Raw genomic sequence first — 21,578 nt, 5'->3', positions numbered from 1 at the left:
CGCCTCGGCTGGACCTGCTCGGCCCTAGGCCCTGTCCCCGCCCTCCACGGTTTCAGAAACCTACCCCCTGGCCTTGGGCAGGGGAGGGGACCCACCGGATGTCCCAGCCTTCACTGTACCCAGCCCCCGTGGAGGGGGGTGCTGGAGGGGGAACCGAGAATTCGACCTCCACCCCCGCTCTCCCCCACCGTTTTCAGGCAGGACACCGAGGGTTAACGCTGGAGGAAGGGAGGACGGGGACTCTGGGGAGAGGCTGCTGTCACCAGGAGCTGCCCAGCCTGGGCATGGGGTGGAGGCCTCCCAGGGACGCGGAGCTCGCATGACGGGTCACTCGATACCGGGCCTCAAAACGGATCCTGGTCAGCAGGTCGCCACCGAGCAGACAGGTTTTGAAAATATGCGGCTGGTTTCTTTTTATGACGGAAACAACACTTGCTCACGGCGGATAATTTGGGAAAGGAGCGGTTCGCTGGCCTCTTCCCCGTCTGTCTCCCCCGGCAGCCGGGGGGCGGGGGTGGCAGGCAGGCGCGGTGTCCTGGCTTGTCACCAGCATGGCCCGCGTCTCTGATGTGACCGGTCTTCCTTCGGGACGCGTGCTGTGGAATCTCGTCCTAACTCGGACCCACGGCACCGCAAGGAGAAATGACACGCAGTCACTTCCGTTAACAGACACTCGGTCGGGTGGCCATTCGGTATGACAGCGACTGACACAGTGTCACTTCTGTGACTGCTTCCCCAGACGACAGGAGAGCAAAGTGTGTGGTCATCTTTACAGCCCGGGGGTCGTCCAGCTGGAGCGGGGGACACCCTGTCTCCAGCGGGGGCACGACTGCACCCTGTGCCTGCCCGGCACCTTCCGCTGTGAGCCTTTCTGGGGGCGGCCTGCCCCACCCCCGCCCACGCCCTCTGCGGGCATCTGACCGCCCGGCTTGCTCATAGTATCTCTCACTCCACCTGGGATTTACTTGGGGCACAGGATGCCACGAGGTCCCCCCTTTTCTCCCTGTGCTTAGTGGACAACGCCCTCGGGAGTATAACGGACGGTCCCTTCTGCCCGAAAGGACTCGCTGTGGCGTTTTCTCCCAGGGCAGACCTTTCTGGGGGAAGCGTCTCAGCCTGTTGGGCTGAGGGACTGTCTTCTGGGGCCAGAACCGGCTGGTGGGATGGACTGTTGCCCCAGAGCTTTGGTCTCTCGCGAGCTGAAGAGGCCCCAGCTGCGACGCCCTGGAAATGCGGCTTCCCCATCAGAGGCCCGGGGCTCGGGGCTCACAGGGGTGGGGCTGCCCCCAGAGCGCTGTGTCTCCTTGAGACCCGGGAGCAGGGCAGCTCCAGAGGGGACTCCCTCCTCCCGGGCCGCAGGCCCGGCTGTGCGCCTCCAGTGCCCTGTCTCCTGGTAGTGTGCCCGACTCTACGCCCTCCCAAAACCCAGGGTGCTTGCGAAGTGCCCCCTGCTGGCCTCGGTCCAAACCCTCTGCTGGGGAAGTGAGGCCGAAGCCATAGCAAGTGGGCAGAAGTGTCTGAGGCAGGAGTGCCGGCCAGTGCACAGGGCTCTCCTGAGTGCCCTGGCCTGCAGGCCACGCTGTGCCCCAGGGCTCACCCAGTCCCCCATCAGGCCCACACCGCCGGCCAGCCCCAGGCAGCCCTCGGTCACGCTTTGGGGCCAAGCGCTGGGAGGCAGCGTGGAGATGCTCGTGGGCGCTCAGGGTCCGCGCCTGCTTGTGGGAACCTGCTCCCTGAACGACGACCGCAGGCAGGAGAGTGACAGTGCTGTACCAGGGCAGAGGCCCGTCCCAGGGCCACCTCAGCCCACCCACTGGACGGACAAGCACATGCGCCCCATGCTGGGCCCCGCTCTGGGCGCCGGCAGCCGGCCCGGGCAGCAAGCACGGCGCACAGACTGGCCAGGATCCAGAGTCTTTATTCAGCAACCCCCCGTCCTCCATTACGGGCCTGGCGGCCTTGGCGCCCAGCACCCCGACTTGATGCCTCCCTGTGGGGCTCCGAGGGGCTGGCTGGGGGGCTCCGGGCCACCCAACAGCTGGCCTGCTGCCCTCCCCACCGGCTGCGCAGAATGCCTGTCAAGAGGGGCCTGGCTGCAGGGACGTGGTGGCCACAGCATGGTCCCGAGGCCCCCTCCCAACACACTGCCTGTTGGGGCCACTGTGCAGCTACAGGACACCCTCTGCCAAAGTCCCCTGGGCCAACCCCCAGCTGGGGGGACCCACCCCAGCTGCCCTGGGCTCTGTCCCCCCCCCACCTGCCCTTGAGAGCGCTGCAGCACTGGAGGCTCCCTGGGGACGCAGCCATCTCATTTCCTCGTTCCCTCACAGAGAAGGCTGTGGGTGACATCCAGTGACCAGGGTCTGGCTAGTGTGCCCCCACCTCTGCCACAAGTTCTCTGGGGCCTGCAGCTCACCTTTGAGGGTCCCCTCGCTCAGAGCCCCTTCCAGCCACTACCCCTTCCAGCCACTGCCCCTGTCACAGACGCCCCCCCCCCCAGGACAATGAGCCCACAGAAGGAGCCTGGGAGGGGCTGTCCAGCGGGGGCAGGAAGCCCCTAGGGCGCTTCTCTTTGGGACTAGGTCCCCGGGAACACTGTGGGTGGGCACGTGCGTATCAGCAGGTGACTGCGTGTGACCGGTTTGCGAGTCTGTGCGGACCACTTCCCTGGCCCAGAGGGCGGGTCTGTCTGACAGTAAGGCCGTGGAATCCCATTCTCTCCAACTCCCAGCTCTGCTCCCATTTCACAGATGGGGAAAGAGAGGCCGGGGGAGGTGGAGGGACAAGGCCTGAGGTCACTGGCAGAAACCGAGGCAGGACACACATGCCCACGCAGGGCAGGCAGAGGCTCTGGACATGGCCAGGGCCACAGCGCCAGAGAAGCTGGGGGACAGGACACCAGGTGCTGAAAGGAGGGCCCATGGAAAGCTGGGGGTGGCATGCCCGGGGCCTGGGGACGAGTGGGCAGAGGGACCTGGGGCTGGGATGGCGGGTCATCGATTCAGGGCTGAAAGAGAGCTCAGGGAGCCCCCTGGATTTGGTGGTGAGCAGGGTGCTGAGCCTGAGCCCAGACCCGAGCACCCCTGTCGGGGCCAGGGCAGGACAGGGGCCCGGTGAGCGTGCCGTGTCTGCCGGCCGTGGGTTCACCTGGCCACCAGGTGGGCGAGAAAGCACAAAAGAGGAGAAATTCCAACCCCCCAGGCCCCTCCAGAGGGGGCTGCCCGCCCGCCTCAGTCTCCAAAGCTGAACATCTCGGCTTCTTTCTCCTTCCAGAAGGCGAAGCTGCGGTCGATGTAGCCACAGATGTCCTCGCTGTTGAAGCTGCCCCTTTGGGAGCTGGGCCCCAGCTGCTGTGCCGCGGGCTCTGGGCCGCCGCTGGGGGCAGCAGTGGGGGGCCGGGGCCCGAGCGGGCTCAGATCTGACTTGTGGCCTGGCTCCCTGTCCCAGGCGGGGCCGCGGTGGGGGCCGAAGAAGCGGGCTTTGATGTCCTCGAAGCCGTCGGTCCAGGCGCGGCGGCCGGCGGCCACCTCGTCGGTCACGGCCTTGTGAAAGGCCCGCACGGCCTCCCAGCCGTGGGTGCCCAGGTGCTCAAAGACCTCGAAGCAGAGCAGGTGGCGTGTCTTCCGCTCCTCCGCGGGCAGGTCGCACTCCAGGAGCTGGAAGTAGCCCAGCATGAAGAGGTCCAGCGTGAGGCTGCCGTAGGGCACAGGCGCCCCGTCCACGTGGGGCAGGAACTGCTCCGGGGACAGGAGGCCGCGGGGCCGCCGGCTCAGCCTCCGCAGCTGCCGGGCCGGCACGTGCGCCAGGACGGCCTTCCAGGTGCCCAGCAGGTGCGCGATGATGCTCCGCTGCTGCCACAGGTGGCCGAGCCGGGGGCCCTCGCTGGGCAGTGGGGAGGGTGGCGCCGGAACCCTGGCCGCTTCCTGCACCTGGGGCCCCGTGCGGCGGGCCTCCAGGGTCCTGCAGGCGGCCGTCTTGAGGGCGGGCGTGTAGGCGGACTTCTTCCAGTGGCTGAGGAAGAGCATGACTATCCGCTCCTTCCGCAGGTTGGCCAGGTCGGGGCTGTGCCCCGCGCCTGGTTCCGACAGTGCCTCCTCGCAGCTGATGCCTGAGTCGCTGGCCTCCTCCGTGTCACCCGGCCCAGGCTCCCCTCCGATCAGGCCACCCCGGGGCTGCGGCGGGGCCGGCCAGCAGCCTCGCGGGCACTGCCCCGGCTGGGCTCCCGCCTCACAGGGCCCCAGGTTTGAGGCGTAGGGCAGGCCGGGGGCCGACTCGAAGTTGCCACGCAGTGTCCGCACGGACACCCCGCACTCCTGGATCTCGCGCTGGGCCTCGCTCTGCGGGGCGCTGGCTGGGGCCTCCCGGCGGGCCTGCTGCAGGGGTTGGGCAGCTGGCTTCTCCTCGCCCTGCACCAGCCCGTTCATGCCCTTCAGCAGCAGCGACAGGCTCCGCACCAGCCGGGCCACGTGGCTGCACCAGAAGGGCAGGGGCTGCCCGCAGGGCGCGGCCTCCACGGCCCCTTGGGAGCCGTCCGGCTCCGGCACTGGGCTCGGGGCCTCCGCGCCCTCTAGCTCAGGCGCCCGGGGCAGGAAGTGGCTGTTGACGGTGATGCTGACCAGGGGCTCGGGCAGCAGGGCCTGCAGCTCGGCCGCCAGCCGGCCCAGCTGGCTCTCGTACTCCTGGCAGCGCCTTCGCAGCTGCAGGTCGGCGATCTGCTTCTCCAGCTGCACCAGGTCGTCCTCGGTCAGCAGCTCCCCGAAGGGGCCCAGGATGGCCTGGTGGGTCTGTGAGTACCGCCAGGCGGCGGGCTCCACGGGGCCCGCGCTCCCCCTGTCATCCTGGGTGGGGGGTGGGGGGGCGAGTCAGTGGGGTGACATCCGGGGGCCTGGCTCCTGCCAGGTGGAATTTTCCCCGAGGGGGGCCTGCTCCGGATGCCTGGCCCCAGACACTCTGCAGTGAGGCTGGGACTCCTTGCCCCGGCTGCCTGGGGCTGGGAGCAGCCACTGTCCTAGGCAGCCGTTGATCTGTACCTCGTTTTAATTAACTTAAGTAGCCACAGGTGGCTGGCATCACCGACTTGCCAGGGGCTGCTCTAACCAGAGCCCTGCAGAGCCGCTCCTTCAAGCACAGCTGTCTCCCTCTAGGGTTGGGCTCTGGAACTACAGCCCGGGGGCAGCCCCCAGGGAGCCCAGGGAAATGTCGGGTCAAACCCCGGCCATCTCTGCTCAGGTTTTCAAAGGCTCCCCAGAGGCCTGGCCACCAGGGCTCCTATAATGGCTGCCGGTTCTCTCTCTGACCTCACCTCTGCCCAACACCCCCATTCGTGCCACTCCTCCTGGTCCCCCTCGGGCTGCCTGTTCTGCCTCAGGACCTTTGCACATGCTGGTCCCTCGTTTTGGCATCACTGGTCCCACACATCCCTACTTCCCTCTGGCCCCTGCTCAGCGTCCCCTCCCCAGAGAGGCTGCCCCGAGCACCCCCGTGGAACGGCCCCTCCCCTGCACACCCAGTCTTCCCTGATAGAACACGCATGCCGGTGGGGAGGGCCGGCCCCTGCACACCCCAGACCAGGCTGGCACAGGTAGGAGGGGATACAATTCACTAGGTCGGAGAATATGTGGGGATCACACCTGTAACCCAGGGGACGGGGCACCGCTCACAGCCTTCTGAGTATGGCAGAAAGGGAAACTGAGGCCACAGAGGAGCAGAGTGGGGGACCTGCGCCTCAGGACTCCAAGTGTGGGATCAGGGTCCCACCCCTTCCAAGTCCACCAGCCAGGATAAAGCCCCGCCCTCTCTGCCCGTTACCTCTGGCTTCACCCCTCCCCTTCTGACCACGCCCCTCCCATTCCACTGGCCTTGCTCGGCCCCGCCCAGCCCCGCCCACCTGAGCATCCTCCACGAGGTCTGAGCCCAGGCGCGCCTGCAGCTTCCGCACCATCACCTGCCGCTTCCACTCGGGGATGGGCCGGCCGCGCTCATCCCGCGTGGGCACCAGCCCGTCCAGGTCACCGGAGGGCAGTCCGTCCAGCTGCAGTGTGGCCAGCCCCTCTGGGGCATTCCCCGCTGCCATCTCTGCCCCCTGTGCAGATGAGTAGATCACTGGGGCCCGAGGGGACCCTGCCCAGGGAGGAGGGGTTGTGGGGGCGCCAGGGGCGGGGTGGGAGGGCAAGGGAGACCACAAACAGCACGCCCAGCCTGGTAAGTGTGGGCTTCCCGAGGGCAGGAGCCTGCCCGTCCCTCGTGGGACCCAGGGTATGAGGGGTGGGAGAGGCAACTGGATGTCACCCGGGCTCTGCTGCGTCCGGTGGGGTAGCAGTGGCCCAGAGCCATGCTCATGGGTGACCTCCACCGGGCACAGCCACACAGACCAAGCCTGGAGGCCAGCTTGACTTCGGGGCTTGTCGGAGCCCTTTAGTGCCCTGTGCACACCGTGACCCTCTGAGAGGGGGCGGCCCTGAGTGGCATCACCCAGACTAAGGGCCTGGTGCCCAGCACAAGGACCAGGAAGGAAGGGGCCCCCTCCTGGCAGTGCCCCAAGGAGGAGGGCGGTGGGCGCCAGGCCCACCCTCCTCACAGACATCTGCCTGCTTCTCTACAGCGGCACTGGTGGAGGGGTGGGAAGCACCCTGACTGCGGAGGTCACCCCAGGCCCCACCTGCTGTCCCCTGGGAGGAAGGCCCTGGCTGTCCCGGGGTGACCTTGCCCGGCCCACACAGGAGGAAGTGAGAGCTGGCTGGGGGCCTTGGGAAGTGAGAGGCGGAGAGTGAGAACATACCACAGGGACCGCCATCGTGCTGGCAGTGGCCGCCAGGGGGACCGCGAGGCTCATCTGCTCCCTCCGGAGAGGTCGGTCCGGCTGGCCAGGCCAGGCCGCGCCGAGAGACGCTGCCGCCGGGAATCAGAGGGGCTGGAGTCAGAGGGGCTTCCAGAGAGCGCAGGGGGCTGGGGAGTCCAGGATCGGGGACCTGGGGCAGGGCTGGCACCGCATGTGGGACCAAAGACCCAGCCAGCCCTCGACCCCCAGAAGCACCCCGGGCAAACTTGTTCACTGTGGGGTGTCCATGGGCCTCTGAACACTGGCTGGTTGGAGAGTGTGCATTTGGCCCTGGTCATCGCAGCCCACGGCCAGTTTTCTGCCCGCCCTGTGCCCCCCTACAACCAGTGGTCTGGGGGCCAGATGCAGCCCATCGAACCACAGGGCCTGTCCTTTGCCTCTGGGCCCAGTGCCCCTAACCCCACCACAGACACCGCCCAGGGCCACGCCCCGAGGAGAAACACGCTCTGCACCACACCCAGGTCCACACAGCCCTACACGGTTGCGTAAGGACCACACACCCAGGACCGATGCTGACCCTCACTACACAGGGGCCTGCGGACTTTGCTCAGTGGTTCCATCCCACTGATAAATGTTGGTCTCGGTCCCCTAACTGGTGGTGACCTGCAGTTTAAGGGCCATGTCCCTGCTCGCTGCTGGCGTCTCAGACGGCAGCAGCACCTCCGGCAGGGAAGCACCTCTGGGCACGTGAGGCCCGGAGAGGGGAGACAGCTGTCCCACGCAGGACATTATGCTGGTGGAGGGCCAGCCCCAGGGGCTCCGGGCTCACAGAGAGACCCTGGGGCCGGGGAGGGGTCAGCGCCCACTGGGGGAAGTGCTGACCTCACTCTGAAAGAACAAAGACCATAAGGGAAACCCGGAAGAGGTTGTGGGTTGGGGGACGGGCAGGTGACCTCAGTGTGGAGTCGGCCTCACCCCCACTCCACTGTTCCCCCAAAGGGCCTCGGGTGAGGCCAGCAGGGCCCACTCCTGGCACCCAGGCCCCGGACCCGTCCTCCTGGACAGGGGTACTCACAGGTGGGGCTTCCGAGACCTGAGCCCCTTCTCCCATCCTCTGGGGAGCGTCTGGCAGCCGACAGAGGAGGCGGGGGAAATGGTGGGGGTGGGGGCGTCATCAGGAGCGGCACCTGGGGGTGGACAGGCCCGGTCAGTGGAGGCCCAAGTGGGCCTGGACTTGGGCTGCCTGTGCTACGAGGTGGGGGTGGGGGTGTCCGGAGGTCTAGCCTGGCCCCATCTCGTGGGGCGTGGGGCGAGGTTGCCTCTGGAAACAGGCCTGGAGGGGCCAAGTATGCAGGAGGGGCGGCACCCCCCAGGTCCAGTCCCCCGTGTCTCTCCACCCCTCCACACCAGGCGACGGGGGCTCCCCAAACACCCCATGCATTTGTCTGAGTGCCACCACTCAGGTGCCCCCCCAAATCACCACCACCACGTGAACCCCTATCTGAAGGTGTGGCTCACTGGCTCCCTCTCGAGGCAGCTCCAGGGGCCGGGTCAGGACCCGGTGGCCAGCTTGTGCTCACCTCTCTCCAGCCTCGCCAGAGATGTGGCCTGATGTAGCGCCCATGCACACGTGCACACACACGCACACACCCTCCCAGACCGTCCCTGCCCTCTGTGCTGACTCGAACCCCCTCCCAGAGGAAGGCAGGTGCCAGGCCTCCATGCTTAGGGGGAAGGCACTAGAACTTGGAACTCCCCGCGGCAGCGTTAGCAGGGGCCCCGGGCTGCACCTCGCCTCCGAGCGGCAGCGCTGCCCCCATCCCGCACTGCCCGGCCGCCCTCCCCAGGGCCGCCCGGGAACAGACTGCCAAGGTTGGGCCTGGGGGCCCGGGGCCCGGAGTCCCCGCTGGCAGCCGCAGGCCATCATCGCTTCACCCCCACACTCTGCCCGGTGTCCAGAACAGGCACCGTCCTGTCCTTGCCGCCTCCCCTGCCCCAAGCACTGAGGAGAGGGCAGCTGGAAAGAGCCTTGGCCCGGAGGGGACCCCCTGTGCAGCCTCAGCGTCGTCATCGCCTGTCTGCTGGCCGGGTGGACGCACAGGCCAGCTGAGCCGGGGACCCTGGGCGGGCAGGCTGCCCTGATGCAGGAGGAGCTGTCAGTGGGGAGGCTGTGCCCGCCTCCCCGCCTCTGCCTGTCCCTTCCCAGGTGGCAGAGGAAGTCTCCAGGAGCCTCAGCTGTCCTCGCAGGACCCCGAGGCCTTCGGTTTGAAGCTGGAAGTTGGAGGCCGTCTGGCCCCCTCTTTCAGCTGGCGGATGCCTGGGCTCCCGGCTGGGCCTATGGTGGCCCCAGCTCCGTCTCAGCCGGGAGGGCTGCGCGCTGTGTTCCCTCGAGCACCCCACCCAACGGCAGACCACAGCTCCTCACCCCCTCCCTCCGGCGGGCACCTGGGGTGGGATGCGGCCTCAGGGCCGGCAGGGCGCTGCTGGGGAGAGTCGGCGGGACAGGGGACCCGGGTGCGACGAGCCCCAGGTCTGCTGGCTCGTCACGTGCAGAGCTTCGCATGGGACATCGCTAGTCCTGCTGGGCAGGGCAAACACCTCGGCTGCACCGAGTGTCCCCTCACTCATCCACTGGTGGGTCAGCCCCACCTCCCGGCAAGGAGGCGGGCTCTTTTGCTGGCCACCTCAGCCTGGGGGTGCCCTTCACACCCACCTCCTCCAGCCCCCCACTCACATCCCCATCCGGGGCTCTCCGCCCACCACGGCCACTGGACAGGAGCTCCGCCTGGAACCCGCCTGCCCAGCCACCACGCACCTCATGCCTCGCTGCTTGCGGGAACCCGGAGCCCCAGTGCACAGTGGGCTGGGGAGCACCTGCCGGCGCCCGGCCCGGTCAACGCAGGGGCTGGGCTGTGAGCTCAGGGAGCTGGGGCCGCCCTGGGCTGTCCGGGGCTGTCGTGGCTGCCGCCCCCAGGAGTGGGAGGCGTCGCATTAATATTTGAAGGCAAAGGTGTCAGGTGGCCCGGCGGGCGTGGCTGCCTGTAGGATCCCTTACCACACGCCTCAACCCTCCACAGTGCAGGGACCCGGCAGCGGACCCTCTGGGAGGGTGGGGCGCCCGAGATCCTGGGTCTCGTGGGAGGGAGAGACCTCCTAGGGGAACCCCTGTGCAGTCCCTCCACCCCAAGACAGTCCCAGGGCACAGAGAGGACCAGGTGCTTTCTCAAGGCCCCACAGCGGGGGCGCGGCAGGTCTGGGGCCCGGCAGGTCTGGGGCCCTAGTCCTGGCTCCTGCCAGGCCCGGAAGCCCCTTGAATCACTGCTGCTGTGTGACGCAGTCCGGGGGCCCCAGCAGGGGAAGAAGAGGCAGGCGGTGGGCCTCTCGCACGCCTGCTGCGGGTGGGGGTCCTGGCTACTCTCCCCAGGCGCGTCTCAAGGCTGGGCTTGCGGGGAGGGACGCAGACCTGCTCGCTCTGAAACAGCCACCAGGTTCTGGGGTCCTCGGCTGTGTCGCAAACTTCCCGTGGGCACAGCTGCCGTCTGGGGATCCTGGGACTTGGGGGGGAAGGACACCCACAAAGCAGGACGCTTGCCCTCTGCCCCGTGACTCGGACCCAGCAGTCTGCTGTGTCCTTCCAGTGTCCGTGACGCAGACACAGCCCGGCTTAGGAGCTGCAGCCAGGGTCAGCCGGACCCTGCGGGGTCAGGGTCGGGGGCAGTTTGGCAGCCACAGGCTGATGCACAGAGGGGGGCTGAGCCAGGGCCTCCTCCCGGGGCTCCCCGGGTGCCGGAGCTCGCCTGCCCTGCCGGCCCTGCTCCCTGCCCGCCTGAGGGCCCTGAGCTCTTCCCCCAATGGAACCTGCTCTGGGGTAGGGGCAAGAACCTTCCCTGCCCCTCATGGTTGGGGGGCGGTGAAAGGGAAGAGGCAGGGCGTTGGGTGTTGGTCTGGGGCCAAGGGGAATGGACGTTGGGCCCCAGATGGCACCTGCGGCTGGGGGACCTCCCCCTACCCTGTTTCTGGGGCCAAACCCCGCTCCACTGCACCAAGCAGAAGCTCTGGGGAGGCAGCCCTGGGCCTCGGGTCCCTCACCTGGGAGTCTGGAGGCCCCTTAGGGAGCCAGGCACTAAGGAGGGGGCAGGCCTCACTGCATCGTCACTGTGGCGTCTCGTTGCTCTGGACTTTGGATTTCAGCTGGGACAGGGGTCTGCTGCGGTGTGTCCCCGCGTCCCCGCATCCCTCATTTAGGCCCCAGACACGAACCGACTCCGCAAGGACCCGAGGACCAGCAGACGCTGGGTCCGGACCTGCGGGGTCCTGACGGCAGGTGCGTCGCCCCCCAAATCGGGCAGCTGCCCCAAGGCTGGCGCCCTCCCCACAGCGTGCAGCCTCCCTTCCCTGGTTTTTGGTGAGATTTGAGCGGCGCGGTGGTGGCCATGCATTATGCATTGAGGACAGCCGTGTCGAGCCGGGTTACAGCCCTGTAATGCCACCCGGGCCGGGAAAATCATGACCTGCAAAGGGGTGCCGGCACCGGTCACCACGGCTGAGATTCAGTTACTGGCCGCCTGGCCAGGCCTGCCTGTCCCCTGGGGAGGAGGCTTCCCAGGGGAGCCCCTTGCCCTCTCTGGGCCTCAGTTTCCCCATCAGTGGTGGGAAGCGGTGTTAGGGCCCTTCTGGGCCTGGAGGGGAGGGAAGATGGGGCCTGCTGGGTGCTCGGTGGGCGCCTCCTTTAACCTGCAACTAGGCTCCTCGGTCCCATTTTACAGATGAGAAGGTTGAGGCTCAGAGCCATGCAGCACTTGCCTGCACTGCCTGGTGGCAGTGAGTGCGGGGTAGGGGCAAGTAGGACAGTGGACGCATGGAAGGGTGGGCGCTCGGCTGGACTGCAGAGGTGTGGCCCCCACTGGAAGGACCACGCTCCCCGCCAGGCTGCTGCTCCTGCCTGCTGCGCCCACCCAGGACCTCACGCACATGGGCCCCGCAGGAGGGAGTCGGGGCCCAGGGAGCCCCTGGCCCCTGTCCCAGCCATCACTGTGCACAAGTGTGCCCAGGGAAGCAAAGGACATGGCCACAGTCTACGTGGGGAGGTGGAGGCAGGGCCTGGACTTCGGAGCAGCCTGCGGGCCCCGCCCCAGTCCCACAGACCAGCCTAGGAAGGGCGCGCCTCCCACGGGCCAGGCAGCCCTCCACCAGGGCAGCCCCATCCCCAGGCTGCCTCTCCTGGGCCTCGAGGTCTGCGCCACCTCCCTAGAGCCCGACACGGGGAGAGGCAGGCGCCGGCGACCTTTGGATATTGCGTTTCCATCAATATTGTATCAGATGCGCAGCCTGCGCGGCCTCGGCCCCCAGCTGACAGCCACCAGCCACACCTGGCGGCAGGTGGCCCGGTGCGGGGATGGCTCCAGCCAGCAATGAGTGGCTGGCTCCCCCTGCTGTCCCAGGTGCTCACTGAGGGAGGAAAAAGAGAGGCCCCAGTCCTAATCCCTAACCCCCCCCTCCCGCCCCCAGGCTCCGGAAGCTCGCAGGACACTCCAGCCTCAAAGGCCAAGGGTCTGCCTTTGGCTGCGCCAGCCATGGGCCCAAGGTCGAGGGGCCTTGGATTGGAAGGAGGTGGAGGAGCCCTCCCAGCACCACAGGTGGAGCATGTGGGCGGCCTGGGGGCTGCTCATCTGCAGTGGGGGGGGGCGTTGCACCTGCAGCCCCGGCTGGTTGGGGGTATTCACTAATCCTGTGGCGTCACCAAGGAGACCAGACGAAGCCCCAGGAAACCTGAGATGGGCTGGTTCCCCACGTCCTGTGGAGTCAGGGGGGCACCGAGAACCCCTGTCCCTCTAAGAGAATTGCACACAGGGGCCGGAGGTGCTGACAGATGCGTGGGGACCAGAGATGCAGGGCAGGGCGGAGAGCCTGCTGGGACATGGGTGGGGACAAGCCAGGGTCCGCAGCCAGGGGCAGGGTGGGACCTGCTCCCTGGCAGCTGGGCAGCCGCCCGCCGCCCTCCTGATCTCGGTGGCCACACAGGGCAGCCCGGCTGATGGGCAGCGCACTTTGCCCACTACCCCGGCAGCCAGTCGAGCTCCATCAACAGTGCCAACCTGCTCCAGGAAAGCGACCTTTAACCGAGCAGTGGCCCACTGGGCATTCAGTGAAATAACGAGTAAATAAGTTACTTCAGCAGTGACTCCGGCACAAACCGGGGCACCAGCGTGTCCCCACAGCCCCCAAGCTGCCCCTGACTCCTGCTGGGTGGGTGTGAGCGTCAGGCAGTGGTGACAAGGGGCGCCTGGCAGTGGGTGGCCAGGTGAGGACCATCCGAGGGCTGGGGCCAGGGCCAGGGTGGGCTGCAGCCCCACCTCCCCTGACCTGGGAGCCCCTGAGGGACAAGGAGGGGCAGCAGCCGGACAGGTCAACTCTCCAGGCCTTGGTGAAAATGGGGCCCAGCCACTGCAGGGACACCTCTCTGCAGAGGTGGCTTCAAAAGAGGAGTGGCAGGCTGGGACCAATCTGTCACGGTGACTGCCTTGGGCCTGGAGTGGGGGATGGGTGGGAGGGCCTGGGCGGAGCCTGGCTCCCCGCCTCCTGGACTGCTGGCCCCGCCCACGTGCCTGCTCACCCACCCTCACGTCCCTCTGTTTGCTCCCTCACCCATCCGCTCCTCTGTTTATTCAACAAACACCTGTGGCCTGTCATGTGCTGGGGACGGGGCCAGAAGGCTAGATCCCTGTCCTTACAGACTCAGGGAGGTTCAAGGTCACAGGCCCAGACAGGATCAGGGGACCGGGAGCCGCCACCTTCTAGCTGCACAGGGCAGGCCGGGCCTCTCGGGTTCACCTCACCAAGGACCCAGGGTCCCACTCCCACCCGTGGGTGACCTCAGTCTGACACCATGTCACCCTGGGGCCCTGGTCATGGGAGATCCAGGGTCAGGAGCCCATGACTCTGTGGCCCGTCCCAGGCACAGGTAGTCCCGGCCCGGTCACAGCCCCTGCTCAACCCCAGGCCGAGCCCCCAGCAGGCTGGCCTGGCCCGGGCCCAGGACCTGTCCCTGTGAACAGCACGCACACACGGAGCGTTCTAGCTAACTGGTCCGTCAGCGCGGCGGGAGCCCCGTCACCCTCCCCCCACCCAGGGTGGGGGGTACCATGAGACTTACGGGCTTGGCCACCTCCCGCAGGTACTGGGCGCAGTCCGGGTGCCCGTGGTACTCGGCCAGATCCGCCGCCGTGTAGCCGTCTTCATCCCTCAGGGAGGGGTCCACGTGGTGGGAGACGAGGGTCTGGCAGCACTGCAGGGAGGGGCGCGGGTGACCCACGGTGCGCACACCTGCCCCCAGCACCCACCAGACACTGTGGAGGGCCGGGGCGCGCCCCCAGCTCCCGGGTGGGGAACCTGCCCAAGGACCTGCCACGGCTTCTGCACCCACAGCCGCCCTGGCCTGGCCCGGAGCCCTGCAGGCTCTCAGCACCCCATTCCGCCAGGGATCCAGGCATCCAGGTCAGGGGCCCCAGGAGGCCTCGGGTGGTAAGAAGGAGGCCCGGCGGGACCCCGCCCGTCTCGGAGCCCGACCAGACCTTGCAGCCCACAACCGGGGCTCAGACCGCAGAACTGCTGCCGTGTCTACAGCACCCTCAGAGGAAGGAAACCGGGGTGCAGAGTGACAAGCTGACCACAGCTGGGACTTGCGAACAGAGGCTGGTGGCCGAGATGGAAGTGAGGTGGCCGCGCCGGCGGCAACAACGAGCAAGCAGGAGGGTCCGCATCAGGGAGCAGAGAAGCAGGTGGGTCAGATTCGTCCGTCCCCCAGTCAACGTGAAATATTGGCCAGATCCTAACGCGCCCAAGAGGTAACAAGCCAGGGAGGAATTGCCAGGCCAAGGTCAGGAGACAGGGGCCGGAGGGGTAAGCCCGGCACTCAGAGGGGCGGACGCAGGGACGATGCCCCGAGTGGCTCCTTGACTACCTCCTGGGAGGAGGCAGGGCTGCCGAGCTCAGGGCCCTCCTCAGGCGGGCTCCGTCTGCCGTCTGCCGCGGCAGGCGGAGGGCGCCGCCCGCACAGGAGAGCAGAGCGGAGGCCTGCCACGCAGGGGCTCCAGGGCACCCGTGCCTGGAGTGTGGGCCGAGACGCCCCTGGGCTCACAGCCCCTCGGGCGCCGGCAGGCAGGGACACACCAGACACGGTCCCGGGCCCCAGACGACGCCTGCCAGTCATCTCTCAGCTGCGACAGGCACTACACAGCCAACAGAAGTGGGAGCCTGGGAGGGAGGCCGAGGGACCCGGCACCGAACCGGGCGGACCCGCAGAGACGGAAGGACGGACAGGACAGCTGTGGCCGTGCTCACGGCCTTCCGAGAGGGACTGGGCTGGAGGGTGCGGGCACGAACGACACCCAGAGAAAGTGACCCGACAGACGTAAAGCGTGGCCGATGGGAAGGTGGAGAACACAAACGTGGTCACCGAGCTAAACACCGAAGCTGGAGAACCAGCGAACGGCAAAGGGGCCGCAGAGGCAGCCCGGACACCGCACGGTCGGCCGGACGCAGAGCCCGCCAGACCCCGGTCGGGCCGGCCCGAGTCCGTTCGGTATTTTTCGTACCACGGCTCCAGTTGTGCTTAGTGTCTTTAACGTCATTCGAAACGGTTTGGCTCGACTGTGTGGTGGCAGCTGTCCTGTCGGCGTGCATTTGAAAAAGAAAACTTACCAAAATTGGTGATTTTGTGCAGCCCTATTAATATTGAAAGTGGAAGAAAATAAACATTTTTGGTGTATTATGCTTTATGTTTCAAGAAAGGTAAAAACACAACTTGAAAGGCAAAAAAAAGAAAGATGTGTGTGGTGTGTGGAGAAGGTGCTGTGACTGATCAGATGTGTCCTGAGTGTTTGCAGGGCACTGTCGACACTTTGGACCAGACAGCTCTGTGCTGGGGGCTGGCTCTCCCCGCTAGAAGCCGATAGCGGGCAACAGCCAACTTACTCAAAATATCCAAACCAATAAAGTTATTGGTGAAAACAAAAAATGTGGGGTTTATTTTATGGAAAAAACTGAACGGACTTTTTGGCCGACCCAATAACATTAACCCTGGAATGAGAGACACAGCGTGGGGGCAGGGGGCGTGTCTGAGAGGCTGACGGGACCGACAGCAGCAGGCCCGACAGCAGCAGGCCCTGGAGAAGCCCGAGCAGCCCGAGTAGGATGGACGCAGAGCCGTCACCTCCGGCCCCATCACAGCGAGGAGGCACGACCAGACCAGCCGCGCATCTTAAAAGCAGCCCGAGGAAAAAGGATGAGCTTCGAACAGTGACCCCCCCAAGCAGACCTCGCGATGGAGGCCAGAGGGGGAGGTGGCACTTTCAAAGCACCGAAGAAAACCGGTCACTCCCGCCACGCTGCGGTTCCTGACCCAGCAGAGTGCTCTCAGTACTGGAGAGAAGTAAAAATGTTTCCGGACAAACGTATACAAAGAAACAAGGAGCCAGTCAGCAGCAAGCCCCGCCTAAGGGGCCGTCTAAGGTGGGGTGTCGACCTTGTGGTGTGTCTAGGGCCACGCATTAAATACATTGTGGCATGTAATCACAGAAAAGTCTCCTAACTTTTTAAGTCAATTTACGATTTTGTGTTGGGCAGAATTCACAGCTGCCCTGGGCTGCAGGTGGCCTGTGGGATGGGAGTTGCGACCCCTGGAAAGCATTGTTCAGACTGAGGGAAAGGGGGTCCGTGGGGGCCTGGGATGCCGGAAGGAACGAGGAGGAGAAGTGTGTGGCCCTGTTGGAATAAGTCTTTATCTGTGGTGTGAATTTAAAAAAAAAAAGCCACATAGGTTTTTAAAAACTGTAGAGGTAAAACAGCAAAAATGGCAACCTCATCCCGTCTGGCCTCCCCCCACCCCGGCTCCCCTCTCTGTGGCCACAGGACGGCCCGGTTGTGCCGTGCAAAGTACAAGGCTGTCCCGGGGAGCCGGGCTGCGGGGGCCCTCGTGCTCACCCCTCGGAGAGGGCTTGTCCCACCAGTGGGGCAGCGAGGCCTCCCACGGGGCCCCCCCTGTCATTCTGGGGCAAAACGAGGCACCAGGAAGGACAAGACGCCTCAGGAGGGCAGCCCGGGTTCAAGCCGCGGATCTCAGAGCCGGTGGCCTTTCCAAGGCGCCTCACGGGACTCGGGGTGGAGGGCACCTCAGGCACCAGTCAGCCCAGGGTCCTCCGTCCACAGGTCGGACCCGACGCCCTTTTTATCACAGATGTGTCCCGACCGCTCCTTCCCTGTTCTGTCGCCGTGGCTTTCTGCATAACCAGTCCTCACTCTGACTCGTTCAGCGAGGAGCCGGGTAACTCACCGTGCGGGGAGCATGCGTTTCACTGCGAGAAGCTTCGGGCGCCATACGGAGGACACGGGCCGAGGGGCGTGTTGGGAGGAGCCAGAGAGGCCCCAGCACGGCAGCCAGCGCGCAGCACCGGTTCCCGTGTCCGTGTTCCCCCCGCTTCCCAGGCCCTGCCTGTGGGCCAGCAGCCCTGTGCCGTGAACCCCGTGCCTCCGGGGCCTCTCGTCCGGAAACAGGCGGGGTGTCCGCGTGTCCACCCCTGTGCACACGTGTGTGCACCACTGGGAATTCCCGGTCCCCTCGCTGACAACCAGTCACACAGGAGCCCCCGCACCGCCTCACCTCCATCTGTCCGTTCTCCGCGGCGTCGTGCAGGGGCGTCCCGCCCCAGGAGTCCCTCGTGACGGGAGCCCCCATCAGCAGCAGCCGGTCCAGGATGGGCGTGTGGCCGCCTCGCGCTGCGAAGTGGAGGGCCGTGGCCCCCTCGTTGTCCCGAGCCGTCAGGCCAATGTCAGTGAAGGTGACCTGGAGGGGGAGGGGAGGGAGGGGCTGAGGCTGGACTGGGCGGCCACGGGGAGGAAGACGTGGAGGGGGGAGGTGCTTCGGGGGCAGGAGCACAACCCCCCGGGAAGCTGGGGACGGAGCTGGCTCCCCCACTCAGTGCACCCTCCCCATGGCCTGGTCCCTCCGGAGCGGCGGCCACCCTGCCCGGCCTGGTTTTTGTGGTGGAGGCAGGAAGTCCCAGCCCCTCCCATCCCCAGCCAGGGTCATTCGGGTCCCAGGGTTTTGGGGCTTCCTTCTGGACACAGGCCTCAGTGGCCCCTCTGGGGGCCCAGAGGGTGCAGAGCTGGGCCCAGGCCCCGCTCTGAGGCAGCTGGGCTTAAACAAGTGGCTGAATGGCCAAGGCCAGGCACCTGTGACGAAGCACCTGGGTGCCACCAAGCCTGACAGCACCCAGGACCTGCGCTGGGGCTCGGGGGGGAGGGGCAGGAGAGCCCCAGGGGGCGGTGCCCAGTCCCCAGCCCTCCAGGTGGTGGATGTGCAGTTCACCGCCCCTGCCGGCCGAGCTCGGAGCACATCTGACCTCTAGCGAGGCCCTGCTCAGAGGGGCCCCGGGGAGCAGGCAGGAGCAGGGGGCAGCCTCCCCGGGCCTCCCGGTCCCCAGCCGCCCCCTTACCAGCCAGACGACCAGGGAGTAGTGGCCGCGGGCGGCAGCGGCGTGCAGCGCGCTCATGCCATCCAGGGCACGCAGGTGCACGTCGGCCCCGCAGTCCTTCACCAGGAACTGGGCCAGGTGCAGGTGGCCCTCCTGGCAGGCCAGGTAGAGAGGGGAGGCGCCGCTGCGTGTCCTCCGGTTCACGCTGCTGCGGGGGAGGGCAGGGTTCAGAGGGCACTTGGTGCGGGGTGCAGTAGGTGGGGTGGGGGCTGCTCCAGCCGAGGGCCCAGGGAGAGGGGAGGGGAGGTTGCACCTCCTCCCTGACCTGCTGAGGGCTCCCAACCAGTCACCATCTGGGGTGGGGGTCAGTGGGCAGGGGCTCTAGTGGCTGGAATACTGCTCCACCCACTGCCCGCCAGGCTGTGCGTCCCAGAGCAGCAGACAGGGGGCGCTCCTCAGGGTGATGGGCCCAGGGGGCCTGCGGATCAGGGAGCTCAGAGGGGGCCTGCTTTGTACGAGGGGCCCCTGGGAGCGGGAACGCGGCTGAGGCCACTGCCCCCGGGGCGCCCAGGCCAGCATTTATTGTGCTTTATTTATTGTACTTTATTGTGAAGTCTCCCAGTTTTCAAAGGGTAGAGACCCTTTAAAAACTGCGGATCTTGCCCTGGCTGGTGTGGCTCAGTGAGTTGGGCGTCATCCAGGAAACCAGAGGGTCGCTGGTTCGACTCCTGACCAGAGCACATGCCCGAGTTGCAAGCTTGCTTCATGGTTGGGGGTGTGCGAGAGGCAACCAATCGAGGTTTCTGTCCCTCTCTTTCTCCCTCCCTTCCCCTCTCTCTGAATAAACCTTTAAAAAGTGAAAACTGTGGGGAAACTCTGGCTCTAAGAGACACTCTGTGGCCAGTGGGGATGCTCCGAGAAAGGTCTGCGGAGGGGAGTCCCAGGCCCCGGCCAAGGGGCCGGCGTGGGCGCCGGGCATGAGAACGTCGTTGCCCGGCTGAGATGCCAGGTCTCGTTGGGAACACTGTCTCCTGCCACCGTGGGCCTTTCCCGCACGGCCCACAGCCAAGGCCGCCAGACGGCCGCCTCCGCTCCCCTTGCCGCAGCCTCCCCGGGCCCCTCACCTGCTGTGGGCGGCCGTCAGGAGCTTCAGGCAGGTCAAGTCCCCGCTGACGGCGGCGTGGTGCAGCGGCAGGGCCCCCTCCAGCGTCTGCAGCGTGGCCGAGTGGCCCTCGTGGAGCAGCCAGTCCACCAGCACTGGGTGAGCAAAGCGGGCGGCCAGGTGCAGCGGGGAGACACCCGAGGCATCCTGGTCCTGCCGAGGCACCAGAGGGCGGTGGGTGGGCGGCACTCGTGCAGCCAGAGCCAGCCCAGGGTCCACACTGCTGGGGACCCCGTGTCCCTGGGGGCTTCTGCTCCCCCTCCTCCCTCTGCTTGCCTGAGTGAGGGCCTTCTCCTCTGACTGAGCACCTGAGTGGGGCGGCTTGCTCGCGGCGAGAGGTGGGCCGAGGGCTCAAGTCCGGGTCTGGGTCCCCGCATGGGCACCACTGCAATGCTCCGGGGCCCCACGCCCGAGCACAGCCACGCCTCTTCCCAGGGTCTGCTATCGTCCGAAAGGCTCCCCTGAGCTGAGCTTGGCAGCTTGCCGAGTGTCCCAGGACAATGCCTCCTGGCCTTGCCCCCGCCCCCCACCCTGAGTGCCCACCCCAACTGGCCATAGGTCCCGTGGCTGGGCAGCACGTCCCAGGGGGTCAGCTCTCCTGCCCAGCTGCCCCTTGGGGCTATGACTGGTGGCAGAGTCTTTGCTCTCCCGGGACCTAGGGGGCCACTGATGCCCACGTATGCCCACCGTCCCCCAACACAAAGGGTGGTGCACAGACACAGAGCAGGTGAGAGCAGGCCCTGGTGGAAGCGCGCCCCACAAGCCTGCCACTGGGCCCCGGAGACCCCTCTCTTCCAGCCGGACCTCAGTCCCGCAGGCGGCTCCAGCTCCTTAGCCTGAGCGCCCGCTGCACTTGCCCACGGCCCCTTCCTCGCCCCCGAGGAAGACAGACCCCAGAGGTCGGGCCTGATGGGTGCTGGCTGGCCCCACCGACGAGGCCAGGCGCTCCCGGGGTGGGGGGAGCAGCGAATGGCTGCTCTGTGCTGGCCGTGCAGCGGGGTGCAGAGGGGTCCGGGGTAGTGCAGGAGGCAGTGGAACAGCCCGGGATCCACGCTGTTTGAGTGGGACAGGGGGTGGGGCAGAGGTGGGTTTGTGCTGAGTCCCCGAGGGGAAGGAAAGGCCCAGGGCCGAGGACCTTCTGGCTCCCGCTCACTCCTCACTCCCTCCACACGGACACCGGCCCCCGGGCTGCCCCGCTCACCTGCAGACCGCAGCCCCCCTCACGCACTAGCCAGCACAGCTCAGCCAGGCTGCCGGTGGCCGCGGCGTCGTGCACGGGGGTGGCCCCGTTGTGGGCCCGCTGGTTGCCGGGCAGCTTGGCACGCTGCACCAGGAACTTGACACAGGCCAGGCGGCCGGCCCGGGTGGCGTGGTGCACCAGGCCCGCCCCCACGGCATCCACGATGCCTGGGCCCAGGGCGCCGGCCTCCAGCAGCTGCTCCAGGGTGGCCAGGTCCCCGTCCTTGGCGGCCGCGAGCGCCCGCTGCTCCTCCATCCTCCGGCCCGGCCACCCGGCGGGCTCTTGGGCTTCACGCACAGGCCCAGGCTTCCTGTTTCAGGTGTGGACGCAGCTGCCGGCTCCGGTTACCCGATAAGCAGCCCACGGGGCAGATGGGAGGCGGCGGGGGTGTGCGGGGGCAGGCCTTGGGGACAGGCCTCACAGCCCTGCCTGAGCTGCCCCACCGAGCCCAGAGCCATGGTGGGGCCCGGGGGCAGGGGGCAGAGCTCACGCCTTGTTCAGGTCAGGGGTCGGGCACCTGCCACACCCAGTGGGTGTCACAAGACCCTCTCAGGAAAGCCACAGGCCCCATCTGGCCTGGGGGAAAGCCACCTGGGAGAAGTGTCCCACGATGGCAGACCCACCCACAGGGTCCCCTCCTGGGGACTCACCACCAGCCCTGTTGAGTCTAAATGCCTCGGCTGTGTCCTCACACAAGGAGCCGGAGCTGAGCCCCCACCCCCAGGAATCTACACCGGACACTGCCCGGGAGCTGGCTGGGCCTCAGCGGCTGTGCAGGCCCCAAGGGAGGGGGAGGGTCTCGAGGCCCCACCTCAGCCCACCTGGTGGCTGAGTGGGTGCTGCCACAGCCCAGGGGCAGTTTTCCAGACCCGGGGCTGGACACCCAGAGCCCCCCTCGCAGAGAGCACACCCGGCCCTAGTCCCTGG

General features: G+C 67.0%; 1 protein-coding gene across 1 annotated transcript; it reads right to left on the bottom strand.

The window, feature by feature from the left end:
• Positions 1-1,902: 1,902 nt before the first annotated feature.
• Positions 1,903-21,112, bottom strand: ESPNL (espin like). Its single transcript, XM_053655171.1, has 9 exons — positions 20,613-21,112; positions 19,374-19,564; positions 18,271-18,457; positions 17,436-17,618; positions 13,932-14,063; positions 7,854-7,965; positions 6,779-6,888; positions 5,888-6,082; positions 1,903-4,838 (listed from the first exon to the last, which is right to left on the bottom strand). Exons 1-9 carry the CDS (start codon positions 20,904-20,906, stop codon positions 3,231-3,233), a joined length of 3,012 nt encoding a protein of 1,003 aa, XP_053511146.1. The 5' UTR covers positions 20,907-21,112; the 3' UTR covers positions 1,903-3,230.
• Positions 21,113-21,578: the final 466 nt, after the last annotated feature.

This window comes from Artibeus jamaicensis, unplaced genomic scaffold (genome assembly GCF_021234435.1).
Source record: "Artibeus jamaicensis isolate MK-2021 breed Jamaican fruit bat unplaced genomic scaffold, CSHL_Jam_final contig_944, whole genome shotgun sequence".
Classification (NCBI taxonomy): domain Eukaryota; kingdom Metazoa; phylum Chordata; class Mammalia; order Chiroptera; family Phyllostomidae; genus Artibeus; species Artibeus jamaicensis.
This window is presented reverse-complemented; position numbering and strand designations above follow the sequence as displayed.